General features: G+C 30.9%; 1 protein-coding gene across 1 annotated transcript in view; it reads right to left on the minus strand.

Moving 5' to 3' along the window:
• LOC123662730 (protein mini spindles) overlaps positions 1–11,804 on the minus strand; it is a 38,521-nt gene extending 26,717 nt beyond the window's left edge. Inside the window, exons 1-10 of the mRNA XM_045597533.1 lie at positions 11,589–11,804; positions 10,248–10,461; positions 7,774–7,904; positions 7,140–7,384; positions 6,228–6,388; positions 5,456–5,694; positions 3,627–3,821; positions 1,387–1,567; positions 430–563; positions 97–232 (exon numbers count right to left, since the gene is read on the minus strand). Of these exons, the coding sequence (XP_045453489.1) occupies positions 97–232; positions 430–563; positions 1,387–1,567; positions 3,627–3,821; positions 5,456–5,694; positions 6,228–6,388; positions 7,140–7,384; positions 7,774–7,904; positions 10,248–10,449 (1,624 nt within the window). The 5' untranslated portion in view covers positions 10,450–10,461; positions 11,589–11,804. The remainder of the gene's footprint in view (positions 1–96; positions 233–429; positions 564–1,386; positions 1,568–3,626; positions 3,822–5,455; positions 5,695–6,227; positions 6,389–7,139; positions 7,385–7,773; positions 7,905–10,247; positions 10,462–11,588) is intronic.
• Between the last annotated feature and the right edge of the window lie 1,303 nt (positions 11,805–13,107).

Below are 13,107 nucleotides of genomic sequence, written 5' to 3' on the forward strand. Positions count from 1 at the left end.
TTTTAATCGGAACTTGTGGGTAGCATAATCAAAAAAGTTGGTTTTTATGTAATTTTTTAGGAATAAAAAAGCAAAGTAATAAACATTCAAGCTAACCAGATGCTGGTCTCTTAACAGGTTTGGGTTGTGTAGAGCCTGCATTTGGCTTTGCATCGCCTTTGCCAGTTCCAGGTGGAGCAGTTTTCGGTTTAGTATCTTTTTTAGGTGCGGCTACCTTTACTTTTATTTCAGCCTGTAATGAAATAACAAGTTAGTTAGTAGTAATTTCATGATTATCACCCATTATTTTAGTACATTTATAATTTCGAATTATTTTACTTTAAAATAATTATTACTATTTAAGGAAATAAATATGTGACAAAATAAAGTAAAACATTAACAAAAGTTAAGTACTATTCATTAGCTTATAACAAAAAAACATTAACATACCTTTTCTGCAAATTCTTTTATTTTTTGCTCTTTTAAATTGTCTAATTTTCCTATGTGCGGTGCAATGTTCTTCTCGCCGACTAATTTTGTTGCCGTACCTAAAGCTTCTGCAGCAGCGTCACGCACGACAGGATCTATAAACAAAAATTTCAAAGTTTACAAACATAGATAAATTGTACGTTATTTTGAGAGTAGTGACAAAAACACGGAAAAACCGACAATTAAGAATCAACTTAATTTCAACCGTACACAAGTTCTAAATTTAATATTTTATTATAATTTGCAGATACGACTTAATCACCGAAAATATAATTCGAAAACAAAAAAGATTATTATAAAATATGATCTTATTTATATTGGGACGAAGTTCCTTACGGCAGGCTTAACATTTGGCTGGGTGACCGAACTAAAAAAATATTATACTAAAACCGTAAGAAAAATATATAACGGAAGTGACGTAATATCAGTCACACGACTGTATAATATGACGTTTGTAAAACTAAAATATTATTAGTAAACTTTTTTTAAACTTATTTATGTAATTTTATACTGTCGACAAAAATAAATAAAGACACATGTTTTTATATTTCACTTAATAGTTTGAATGATTATTATTATTTTGTTTGATTTATTTTATTTTACGGTATTTGTTACTTTCCAAAATACTAAATTTCCTAAATACTTTTATGTACTTAATTAAAAACCAATCAACAAAATTAAAAAAAAAAAATCCAAGAACTATAAAATATATATAAAATTCAACATTTTTTTTTCAAATTGTGTTACTTCTATCCTATCCGAAGGAACTTCGTTCCTACCTGGTGTCCCGTGACACCACATATTTTTTTTAAGCTATTTCCAGGAAATAAGCCTAAAATAACTGTAAGGATGTTAAAAATCTGTTTAATAAAAATTACTACCTAACCACGCAGATAGCAGATATATGAAAATACGTACCAGCGCTTTCAAGTAATTTTAGCAGTCCAGCCACATAGGCTTTAATAAGTTTCTTGTTGAATGCCGCCGGTTGGGTGTGACATAATGCGCGAGCTAAAAACAAAGCACTTTCTGCTTTTATTGAAGGATTTTTGTTTTCAAAAGCTGCCAGCATATCTTCCATAATGGCTTCCAAGTTTGTCTGTAATAAACAAATACTTATTACAATCCCAGCTGACTGGTTTGATGTCCTAGAAGAGTGGAAACAATTAAGGTTAGAACACAAAAAATTTACAGCGCTGAAGACAATTTTTTGGATTCCTATATATTGTAGTTATAGGCACGGACCTTGAGTGCTGATTTTCAACATACACAGAAATTAATTTTGGGTCTCTTTGATTGTATAAAGTGAACCACATGAACAAGTTAATATTGTTGTACACTGATTGGTCAATCGCATTCCGCACAAAACATATTTCTCGTTACTTTACTTCGTTACACATTAGGTATAAATTTTATTGGACCTTAAATTTTTACTTATAACGAAATTGGTACCAATAAAAATAATCTAAATTTGATGGATACGGATACTTAATTAGTACTAATTACGTTAAGCTATATTTTTACATTTAATGTTTTCTAGAAAACATTAAATTAAAATGCCATGTTTAAATGGGATTCAGTGTTCAGTTAATGGGATAAGTTGTAGTGACGGTAATCTTATTGCCATCACTGACAACAACTTGCTATAGAAAGTAATCTAATTGACATAATGATATTATGGCACTTATTATTCAATACTCAATATGTTTCATATTTACATTGAACTTTTTTTATAAATTTTGTTACCAGCAGTTATTACAATATGCATACATACCAAAATAAACTGTTAAACAATAGCACAATTATATAAATTCAAATATAACATTAACTTATAGAGAAAGTATGTTAAGTTTAGTTCATTAATAAACAGGTAAATCCTACTAACGTAGAAATAAACCAATAGAACTTTAGAAAATAACAGGGTGGACCTCAGGAGAATCAATTGTTGCACTGCAAGCATTGAGTAAGGGGGCATCCATTAATTACGTGAGCTATTGACCCCTCCCCTTAGGTGAGATTTAGTGAGACTATTACGTAAGATTAACCCTAAAAAATTTTAATAACTAAATTTATTTTTATTATTCGGGAACATAATAAACCATTTAGGTATAAATAAAATTCAAAGCAAAAACGGATAAAAACAAGACTTCTTTTGGCTGACATAATCGCTAAAGACCAGAGACTCTTCTACAAACAAAAAAAAGATTTTTTTTTAATGATTACTCAATGCATGGCTTGTGTACTTTTTCGTGTAATATTTTATATTTTTTGAAGTTGAGGTGAGATTTTCGATTATCCCCCCCTCGGTTTAAATGAGATTTGGTGAGATTTAATGTGCCCCTCCCTGCCATTCTGAAGTCACGTAATTAATGGCTGTCCCCTAATCTACGCCATGAGCTACGTATGGAATTGTATAATGTAGACTGTGAAATAGTTATCCCTCTATGAAATTACCAGGGTAAAGGAAAATTATAACTGCACAAAATTTATATGACTATTAAATAAGCGTTATTCTATAAGTAAGACTTAGAAGCAGTAGAAGTCTACGTTTCTCTAGAGTGTATACATCATCATATTTTAGTCTAAAGTTATCTCTGCTATTTATGCTTATTATAGAAACAGTTGCATACATAACTTTAGTCTAGGGCTTAATTTTTTTCTTTGCAAATGAACGTAATTACTTAGAAGCCTTTTTAATAAGTGTAGTAAGAAAGTTAGCTAATCATTAAATACAATTATACGTAAGTCTTTAAGAGAGTGGACTTCTTATGATATTTAATTTTCTATAAAAAATAAGGTCATATTATAATGCAATTATTATAGTTATAAGTTTTAAATGAATCAGTCAATCCAATGTCTACTATTATAATTATTTCTCGTTAAAATAGACTGACATTAAATTATTCCAGAATGTATTTTAATAGTATTTACTATAATTTAAAAACAATAACTAATATGCACGCACGCACGCACGCACGCACGCACGCACGCACGCACGCACGCACGCACGCACGCACGCACGCACGCACGCACGCACGCACGCACGCACGCACGCACGCACGCATGCACGCACGGACGCTCGCAAGCACGCACGCGTGCGCACACACATGTACAGACCAGTCATTTGACAAGCATCACTAGACAAGCGCCACACTCACGCAGGGGTATATCGCGTCGACGGCCTCTCTCAGCGCCGCCACTACAGCGGGCTTGCGCTCCTTAAACTTCTCGAGGGCGGCCTGCACGCAGGCGCAGGCGTAGGGCGAGAAGCGAGCGCGCAGTCCGCTGGCCAGCGCGCCCAGCAGCCTGCCGCCCAGGGCCACCAGCATCACGTTTGTGTCTTTTGTTATCACCTGAGAACATACAACGTTATTGACTAGCTGAAACTATCGCGTATTATGTCTGTGTAACAGGTAAAAAATAAACAGTGTAATTTTTGTTGCTACTCGTAACTTAATCTGCCACTTTACCTAGAAACATAAATACTGCAATAAAATATGTGGTAGTACAACTTAATCCTTATACCAAAAAATGACAGTTTCATGAAATAAATATTTCATATTATATATGTATTTTGGTATACAAAATTATACTTCGGATATTGACAGTTCATTTCTAAATCATTTTAAAAAATTATGTCGATAAATAAAATTTAACACTTTAAATAATTAAAAAAATACAGATGTTGTAGTACATGGCAAGTACATATATTTTTTCCCCAGAACATATATTTTTTTCTTGTCCTAAATTACGATTCTCTTTGTATGATGCTCTTCCCCCTGAGATTCCACGTCCTACTGACCTAAAATCCTTATTAATGTGTGTTTTCTCCCCGTTTATTACTTCTTTATGCACTTTCATTGAAACTAACAATATAAAACTATAACGGGATGGAGATATCTAACAAAAGTTAACTATTCCAAGTATATATTTACTATTGTATTTTTATATATCTTTGTGTGTTTTTGTCTTAGGCAAGTTAACTTTTCTTTCAGGTAAACTTGTGCGGGAATTGGAACCGAACTTGTACTCCCACTATAACTCCAAATAAAGCAAAGTTTAAATACTCTGATATTGGCAAATCCGCAAGGGAGCCATTTCAAGAATAATAATAATAATAATAATACATATGCAAACCATTATGCCATTAATTCCTGCCTCAAGGTTAATAAAATCATTGTTGAAATGAAATCAAAACATGTTGCGTGGAAGTATATACTTTATACATATATTAGTTATATCATCATGTGTCATATATTAGTCACATGCGACTAAAAAATATCCTACTTTATTCAAGTATTGCACTACCATAAATGGTATCCCTTTTAAGAATTATTTAATTTATATAATGTTTATATGTTGTGTGCATTAGTTCTAGCTAAGTGCTGATTTTAAAACTTTAATACTTTTAAACTACATATTATTGTTGGAGTTTTTACACCATTTTAATAATTTTTCGGGAGTGTTGACATTTTTATATAACTAAAAAAATGACAGCCTGACTTATTATCATCTGTAAAAATAAGTAACTGAGGTAGGGCACAGCAGGGATTTCCTGCTCAAAATATGGAGCAGCCCGACTGGGGTAGTACCTCGACCTTACAGAAGATCACAGCAAATGTTTTCAAGCAGTATTGTGTTCCTGTTGGTGAGTAAGGTGACCAGAGCTCTTGGGGGGATTGGGGATTGGGTCGGCAACGCACTTGCGATACTTCTAGTGTTGCAGGCGTCTATAAGCTACGGTAATCGCTTACCATCAGGTGAGCCATACGCTTGTTTGCCGACCTAGTGACATAAAAAAAGTACAACATGACAATGAATATAACTGTCTCTATATTAAATAGTACAACATTCTTTTTTTGCTCTCTCAAAAGTTAATAATTTAGAAATACAGACTGTCAGAACTTTAACAACAATGTAATCTTAGTAAGAGCTGTACAACAAAGTGCAAAATATACTCTTTATCAATCTAAATTTAAAACTTTACCTTTTTCAAAGCTCTGACTAAATCAGCATAATCTCCAGGCTCTAATTTGGGCGCATTTTTCAACAAATTATCCAGTGAATCAAGAGCTTCCTTTCTTTCTTGCCACTTCTTGGCTTCAAGTTTGTCGTAAAAGTCTTTTGGTAGTTTGGATAATATTTCCACTGGGTCCAGTAAGTCATATGGATCTATATCTGCGGAATCACCACCGCCGGTCTCCGCATCCTCATCATCAGCGCCACCTGTGAAATTTAAAATAATTATTATTTTATTATAATTATTAAACATCTTTAAATGTTTTATTGTTAAGCGCAGACTTTGTGTCATAATACGAGTTGCAAGTAACATTTAATGTTTTCAAAAATATCATAATCTTATGTTCATGAATCTTACACATTTGTTTTACTTCTTTCATAGATTGTATAGAAAGCATTCTTAAACAGTTACTACTATTTGACTGCTGCAACAGAGCACTGAGTAAGTAATACTACTTAAATTTTCATTACCTATGTCTATTTTAGTTGTAAGGCTACATTATATCCAAAAAATCCTCAGAATAAATTGGTTACATTTTTTTTTATTGACTTCAAGAATCACACATTTTTAAATAAATGCAAGTGTTATAAAACTGAAGAGTTTGTGAGTTTGAACTTTGTTGAAAATTGAAAAATTCTTTTTGAGTTAGATAGTCCATTTACCAAAAAAGGCTTATAGGCTATTATGTAATATTTTAATACGTTTTTTTTTATATATTAAAAATGCTAATAAAACTCACCATCCGTGCAATCAGCGGCTGGAGTATCTCGCACTCGATGCTGTTGTGATCTCAGATATCTCGTAGGCGAGGCACCTCCTGAACTGAATGACTCTCTCAACTCCTGCTGTACGACTGCTTGGAGGGATGCGATGTGTGGCTCTATGGCAGCACCTATCCATCTGTAAATATTTTTATATTAATACTAACTGACCTGCCAAACATAGAATAGGTAGAACAAGAATAGGTAGTAGGCTATATATATATATATATATATATATATATATATATATATATATATAGCCTACTACCTATTCTTAGGCCTACTAAATATGCACAAAAATAACTCACTGAGTTATTATAAAAACATAATCTATATCTTTCTTTCTTAAAATTTTTAAAGAAAAAAGTTAATAACACAATCAAAACTACAAAAAGCAGTAAGAATAGTATAAAATACTAAATCTAAGAAAATTGTATTCAAAACTTTGGATTTGTTAGAACTAAAGAAATGTTTTTTTTAATAATATGTTATAAATGTAAATCGTAAAGAAATGCATCATTGCAAAATGCAACTGAGGTAGGGCATAGTAGGAAATATCCTGCTCAAAACGTAGAACAGCCGACTATGGAAGTACCTCAACCTTGCAGAAGATCACAGCTAAATTATACTGCCTTCAAGCAGTGTTTGTGTTCCTGTAGTAAGGTGACCAGAGTTACTGAGGAGGAATTAAGAGTAGGGTCAGCAACATGCTTGCGATACTTCTGGTGTTATAAGCTAATTACTTACCATCAGTTGAGCCGTATGCTTTTTTTCCGACCTAGATGTATAAAAAAAAAACAGTAAAACCACAAAAGCAGTAAAAGAATGTTACTACCTTATACCTAAGCATGGCATTATGTAGGTATACAAAATGTTCCAGAAATAAATACCTGTGCATTTCTATAACTAGTGCCTTCATCTCATCTCTCACGCCCTTGTCCCTATCAGCCAGTAGTATAGGTATCTTCTTAACCATGGGCTTAATCGCTATCACTTTGTTGCCAAACTGCTTCAATGCCGTGTTTAATGCAGATATACAGGCTGCCACTACTTTGGGATTCTTTTGTTCCATGCCTTTGAGAAGCTCCTCTTCTACTATTTCATGTTTTTCGATTTCGATATACATTAAGGTTACCTTAAATTAAAATTTAAAAATTATTAAAAAAAAATCTTGGGGTAATTTTATTCGTCGAGCAGGAATTGAACCCACAACCCTAAATAAAACTGAAGAACCAATGTCAACTACATCAACGGATCTTTCATAAAATAAATAGTAAAATAATTGAAACTAATTCAAAAGTAGAAGTCGTGTATTATCTTAACCAAAAATATAGATAGTATATTTGTACATTATTACATAGTTTAAAACAAAGTTGCTTCCCGCTCGCTGTATGCTTAGATCTTTAAAACTACGCAACGGTGCAAAATAGTTTTTTCACCCGTGCGATGCCGGCGGGGGTCGGTAGTAATAACATAAAGCTCTAATTGAAAAAAAAAGAAAGCATAGTTAATTTAGACAAGTACCTGAAGAGCGAGATCCTTTGTTTTAGTTTTAGGTGCAGCTATACACTTTGCTACAATGCCTGACATCACTTCTCCCGTAGTTTTGCCTGCATGACCACAATTTTCTACAAACACTAAAGCTGCTTCCAAACCTAAAACAATATATATATATAATAATAATAATATATTAATTATTTTTAGAGGAAAAACAAGTAAGTATTTATGATAGTAACAAAAAAATTTTTACACGAATTTCGGGATAAAAAGGAGCCTATATGTTATTCTAGATGTCAAGCTATCTACTTAGTTTCATTAAAATTGATAAAGTAGTTTTTGCGTGAAAGAGTAACAAACTTACATATATCCTCAAAAACTTTCGCATTTCTAATATTAAGCTTATACGCTTCAGCCTGTAATATCCCACTGCTGGGTCATGATAGGTCACTTTCTCCATGTAGGAGAAGGGTCAGAGCTTAATACACCACGCTGATTCAATGCGGGTCGGTGGATACATTCCCTACTATGTGTAACGATCGCTATCAGGTGTACATGATAACAACTGGGATCGACGGCTTAACGTGCTCTCCGAGGCACGGTGGGGAGACCCACAAGGACTGCACAAACACCCAGACCACGGCAAACATCTGTATGACCAATACAAATGTATATATGTATGTGCGGGGATCGAACCCACAACCACCAGCGCAACATGACCAATACAAATGTATATTTCATGTGCGGGGATCGAACCCGCAACCGCCAGCACAACAGCCACAAACCAGTGCTGTGACAACTGCATTAACGCGTCGTCATTTTATAATATTAGTCGGATTATGACTACAATTTCTTAACTCTAAAGTTTATCAAAAGATTGTAACTAATATAATTTTTCGCTCGTAAGCAATTTGAGGTCAATAACCATACTAATAAGGTACTTTTAAAACAACAAAGTACTTCCTTATTGTGGTAGTTCCAAGTAAATTGAATTCTAGACAAGATAGCTGCTTAAAGCTAATGATTACATGTCTAAATCAGGAAGTAAACAATTTTCAAAACTCATCAAGTACATTTTTTCACAAATTCATCTAACACAAGCTTTGGAACTAAGCTTGTTGTTTGTGTGAAATAGAGATAAATTTTTTAAGAAAATATAAAACTTAATTTAAGTTTTTTACATAATTTTAGATTTGTTTAAAAAAGGAATGAAATTGGTTCCAATCCTAAGAAAAGCATTTGAAAATTATGTTATTAAAAAAAATAATAATTTAAAGATGACCACTTTTGAAAATGTTTGATATCAACTTTTAAAAAGTGAATGACGATGAGACTGACCTAATACTTAAATTGAGTGGAAAAACGCAATTTCACGCATAATTAAGTCAGGCTCGATATTTATTAGAAATCACTTAAAAGAAAGAGAAAGTTACAAGTGAGAATCATGTTTAAAGCTAAATAAAAGTTAGAGCCTCTTTTGTAAATGATGCATAACAATATTTTTAATTACTATTTATTTATTATAATTTAAACTTGATTAGTTTATGTGTTTTGTTATTTTATTTATTTATTTTATATGTTATTTCATTTCAGTATACAAATAAACAAAAAAAGTTTATTGGCTTGGTTAACAGACATTTTCATGGTTTTTATTTTTAATAAAAAGAAAAAAGACAAGAGAACTCATCAAAATATATCATAATATTTAAAATAACATACCTATAACATAGTATAATGCCCAAAAAAGTTTAGATAGAATTAAATATCTTGTAGTTTAAATGATAATAGATTCCAATATATCTAGATTGCATTTGATTCGTTAGCCAAATTACATAACATACAAAAGAAATGCAGCATAATATAGAATACTCAATATTTCGTAATCTAGATTAAATTGATAGACATAAAATTTAAAAAAAAAGAATAAATAAATGGAATATTGTGAATCAGTGTTAATATTTCATTAAACTGACACAATTCACTGAAAACAATTCAATTTAAAAAGAAAGTCTGAGAAATGCTTTCAAAAACTTTTCTATTCATTACATTTATAATGCCTCATCAGTTTAATGGATCATTAGTAAATTTTATGTGAAAATTCAAATTTTTAAACACTAAAAAATTTAGCGAACCAGAGATATCTAAGACAATAGGTGGAAGTGTAGTGAAAGTGGAGTTTTATCTAACTGTATATAAAAATGACTAATATTTTGTAAAACAATGAACAATTATTTTTAATTTAAATAAAAAATAAAATTAGATTTTCAAATTTTTTTTTAATCTGGCAGTCCACTGCAGGATATAGCCGATGCCTCCCAATTAACTAAAAATATTATGATCATCAGCAATCTTCTCAGAGCCTCTGCTGACTCTTTTAAGCAGATTGTCACAACTCACAGACATTATTAATATGTTAAATCTATGTCAGTCCATCATAAAAATTTTATTAGCTTAAGGAAGGGTACCGTTAACTTATTACTGTATTATTATTAATGTATTACCTTTTTCTTGAGCAACGGCATTGCTGTCGGTAACAAACTTCTTTATTAGGCCCAAGTATTTGTTCCATTCTGGTGCCTTCTCGTCATCTATCTGGTTAAATAGCTTTATGGCCTCTTCATAGCCAGCAACTCTGGCTTTCCACAGTTTATGAACACATTTTTCTTCTGTTGGTAATTTTTTATACTCATTCTCATCCTCCATTTTCAATGTTTACTGGAAAAGAAAAATATTAAAATTTGCGTTTCTTGAAAACGTTTTACTATCACATAAAAATTAAGAATTAAGTAAAATCCTAATTTGTATTGTAAAGAGGGAGTATTTCTAGACAACCTATATATACAATATATAACAAAGAGGAGATTTGGTAAGCAAGGATAAGCAACAATAAAAAACAAATAAAAATTATCAATTATTCTTACAATAAGTATCGAAGAATAGAAGTAACTGTTATGTTAGTCAAAAATCAAGTTGGTTTCTTGTTTTCATTTAAAAAACTACATGTTTACACAACAACCGGTTTGACAACCTCAATAATACAATAAATTATTAATTCATTACAGGAATAACTACAACTTTTATATTAAAAAATAATAATAAATACTACATTATTATTAAATGCCTATTTAAATTTATAATAAGCAATATGGTAACGACCAATATTGAATCTTGTAAGTCCTAATTATAATATGATCTTAAATAAGATGCAGGTTGTTTCCTTATCATGTTCCGAGGACTGCCCTTAAAAGGTTCTCACATACATCACACATTTCTTGTTAAAAAGGATTCTTGTTAACCATGAGAACAATTTGTATACTAAATATGCATCATGCGTGACCTTTACTGTACCTCCCTTACAAGGTCAAGGATTGCAGGTATTTAATGCAGCATGCTATTGCAGTAAGAAGTACATATGCATCATATAGTAAAATTACTTTTTGTCTGAATCTTAGAAATAAAAATATATTATAAAAAATATTTATAGCTTAATTTATGCATATACAAATATTATTATAATTAGCAGAATTATGTATTTTATTTGATTACACGGATTCTATGAGTATGCTTATGTATGCGTAGTTGGCACTATAAGAGCAATAGGAATATAAGGGAAAGACGTAAATCATCCAAATTGATGATTCAACCGTTCAACGGTGTATTCCTTGATCACAATGGCTACCTCGCAAATTTTATGAAACAGTTGATTAGGGGACCGGTTCATTAATCACCGTAACAAATATAATGCGAGATGTGAAACTGGATCATATACAAATTAAGCAAACGCCCGACAACGGTCACTTTCTACAATACAAACAAAATGTATTAATTTTAGTGAAACTTACCGTTATATTGCTGTTGTTATTATGTCACGATATTTAAAGTAGAAAAATTAAAATCGAAGCACGCATGTAATAAATAAATATTTCACATTATCTAAGCTGAAACTAATTTTCAACCGACAAAAAGAATTTCTTATTCGACGTCGTTTTTTTTTAAGTTTGCAATTGATAGAAAATGGACGTATAATAAATGTTGCCATAAAAGTACCATACTTATAGGATACTGTCACATCAACCTCTTAGTTTTAATACTAAAATATGATAAAATTATGCAATCGTAGTTGTAATTATGTCTTATATTTTAGACAATTTTATTAAATTCAAGAAGTATTCAAATATATAATTAAAAATAATTTAAATTTGTCATTCGTTCTCTTCATTTATGTCTCTATTGTCTATGATAAAATACATTGTTGTGTTTTTTAACAAATCATTCATACGCTCTTAACAAACTGTGCAATATCCATTCATTACTTCATTCAAACATTTAAATGGTTTTGAGAACGCTCGTAAACGAGACGTTTGTCGCGATTTTAGCGTAAATACTGTGCGTTCGACGTTCTTGTAGCCGTTTTGTTGTAGTAGTTTTATTTTGATTGTGCATTTTAAATTTATATTTTGTTTGTAGATATATTACGCAAAAGTGAATAAGATTTAATACACAAACGGTTATGTTGTGTTTTTGTTTATTATTGGGGTAAGATTTCGTTACGACTGACTGCAAAGGGAATTTTCAACAGCTGTTCGTGCATAGTATGCTTCATATTGTAAGTAAATAAACCTAACTCTTATATTATATTCTTATTCCAATAATATTCTTATTCCAATAACCATATTTCAAACTCAATGGTCATTCGGCGCGACTTTTGAATATCTAAAAAATACTATCAATTTAAAATATTGAAAAAAATCACAAAAACAATAATATTACCAAATAAAATCTTGTCCACGTCGTCTTAGCTTGTTTATTTGGGTATTTTTTCTTTAGTTTTATTCGTCAAATTATTAACTTCGCACTTAATTAATAACTATTATATAGGTGTGTTTGTATGATAATAAACTATTAAAATAACCATTGAATACGAAATTTAAAATAATTTTCGTGATCAAATTAAATGAAAATTTTACAAAGCAGTTTTTTTTATGAAATTAATAACAAACGTTCAAAAGTACGTATTAAAACAAACTCGGAGCTAACTGTTTTCCTCCAGTTACCTATATTTTTTGTTTATTTTAGTAGTATCCGTGAGCGTATATACGAGCATATACATGTATACATAATGAATTGTGTATATAAATAAACGAGTTATGCACATAATTGGCAACTTGTTCGTTTTATTTGATAACAAAATTTTTAGTTTATCTTGTTATTTTTGACGTTATTAAATCATGCTAAATGTTTTTTCTGTCTACCTTCCATAGATTCGAAAATTAAAATAAAATAAAAACCGGTTATATGCTAGTCACAATCATCATTAAACGGTTTTGTATATATAATATTTAACATTACATAATTTTTATT

The sequence above is a fragment of the Melitaea cinxia genome, chromosome 19 (genome assembly GCF_905220565.1).
Source record: "Melitaea cinxia chromosome 19, ilMelCinx1.1, whole genome shotgun sequence".
In the NCBI taxonomy this organism is placed as follows: domain Eukaryota; kingdom Metazoa; phylum Arthropoda; class Insecta; order Lepidoptera; family Nymphalidae; genus Melitaea; species Melitaea cinxia.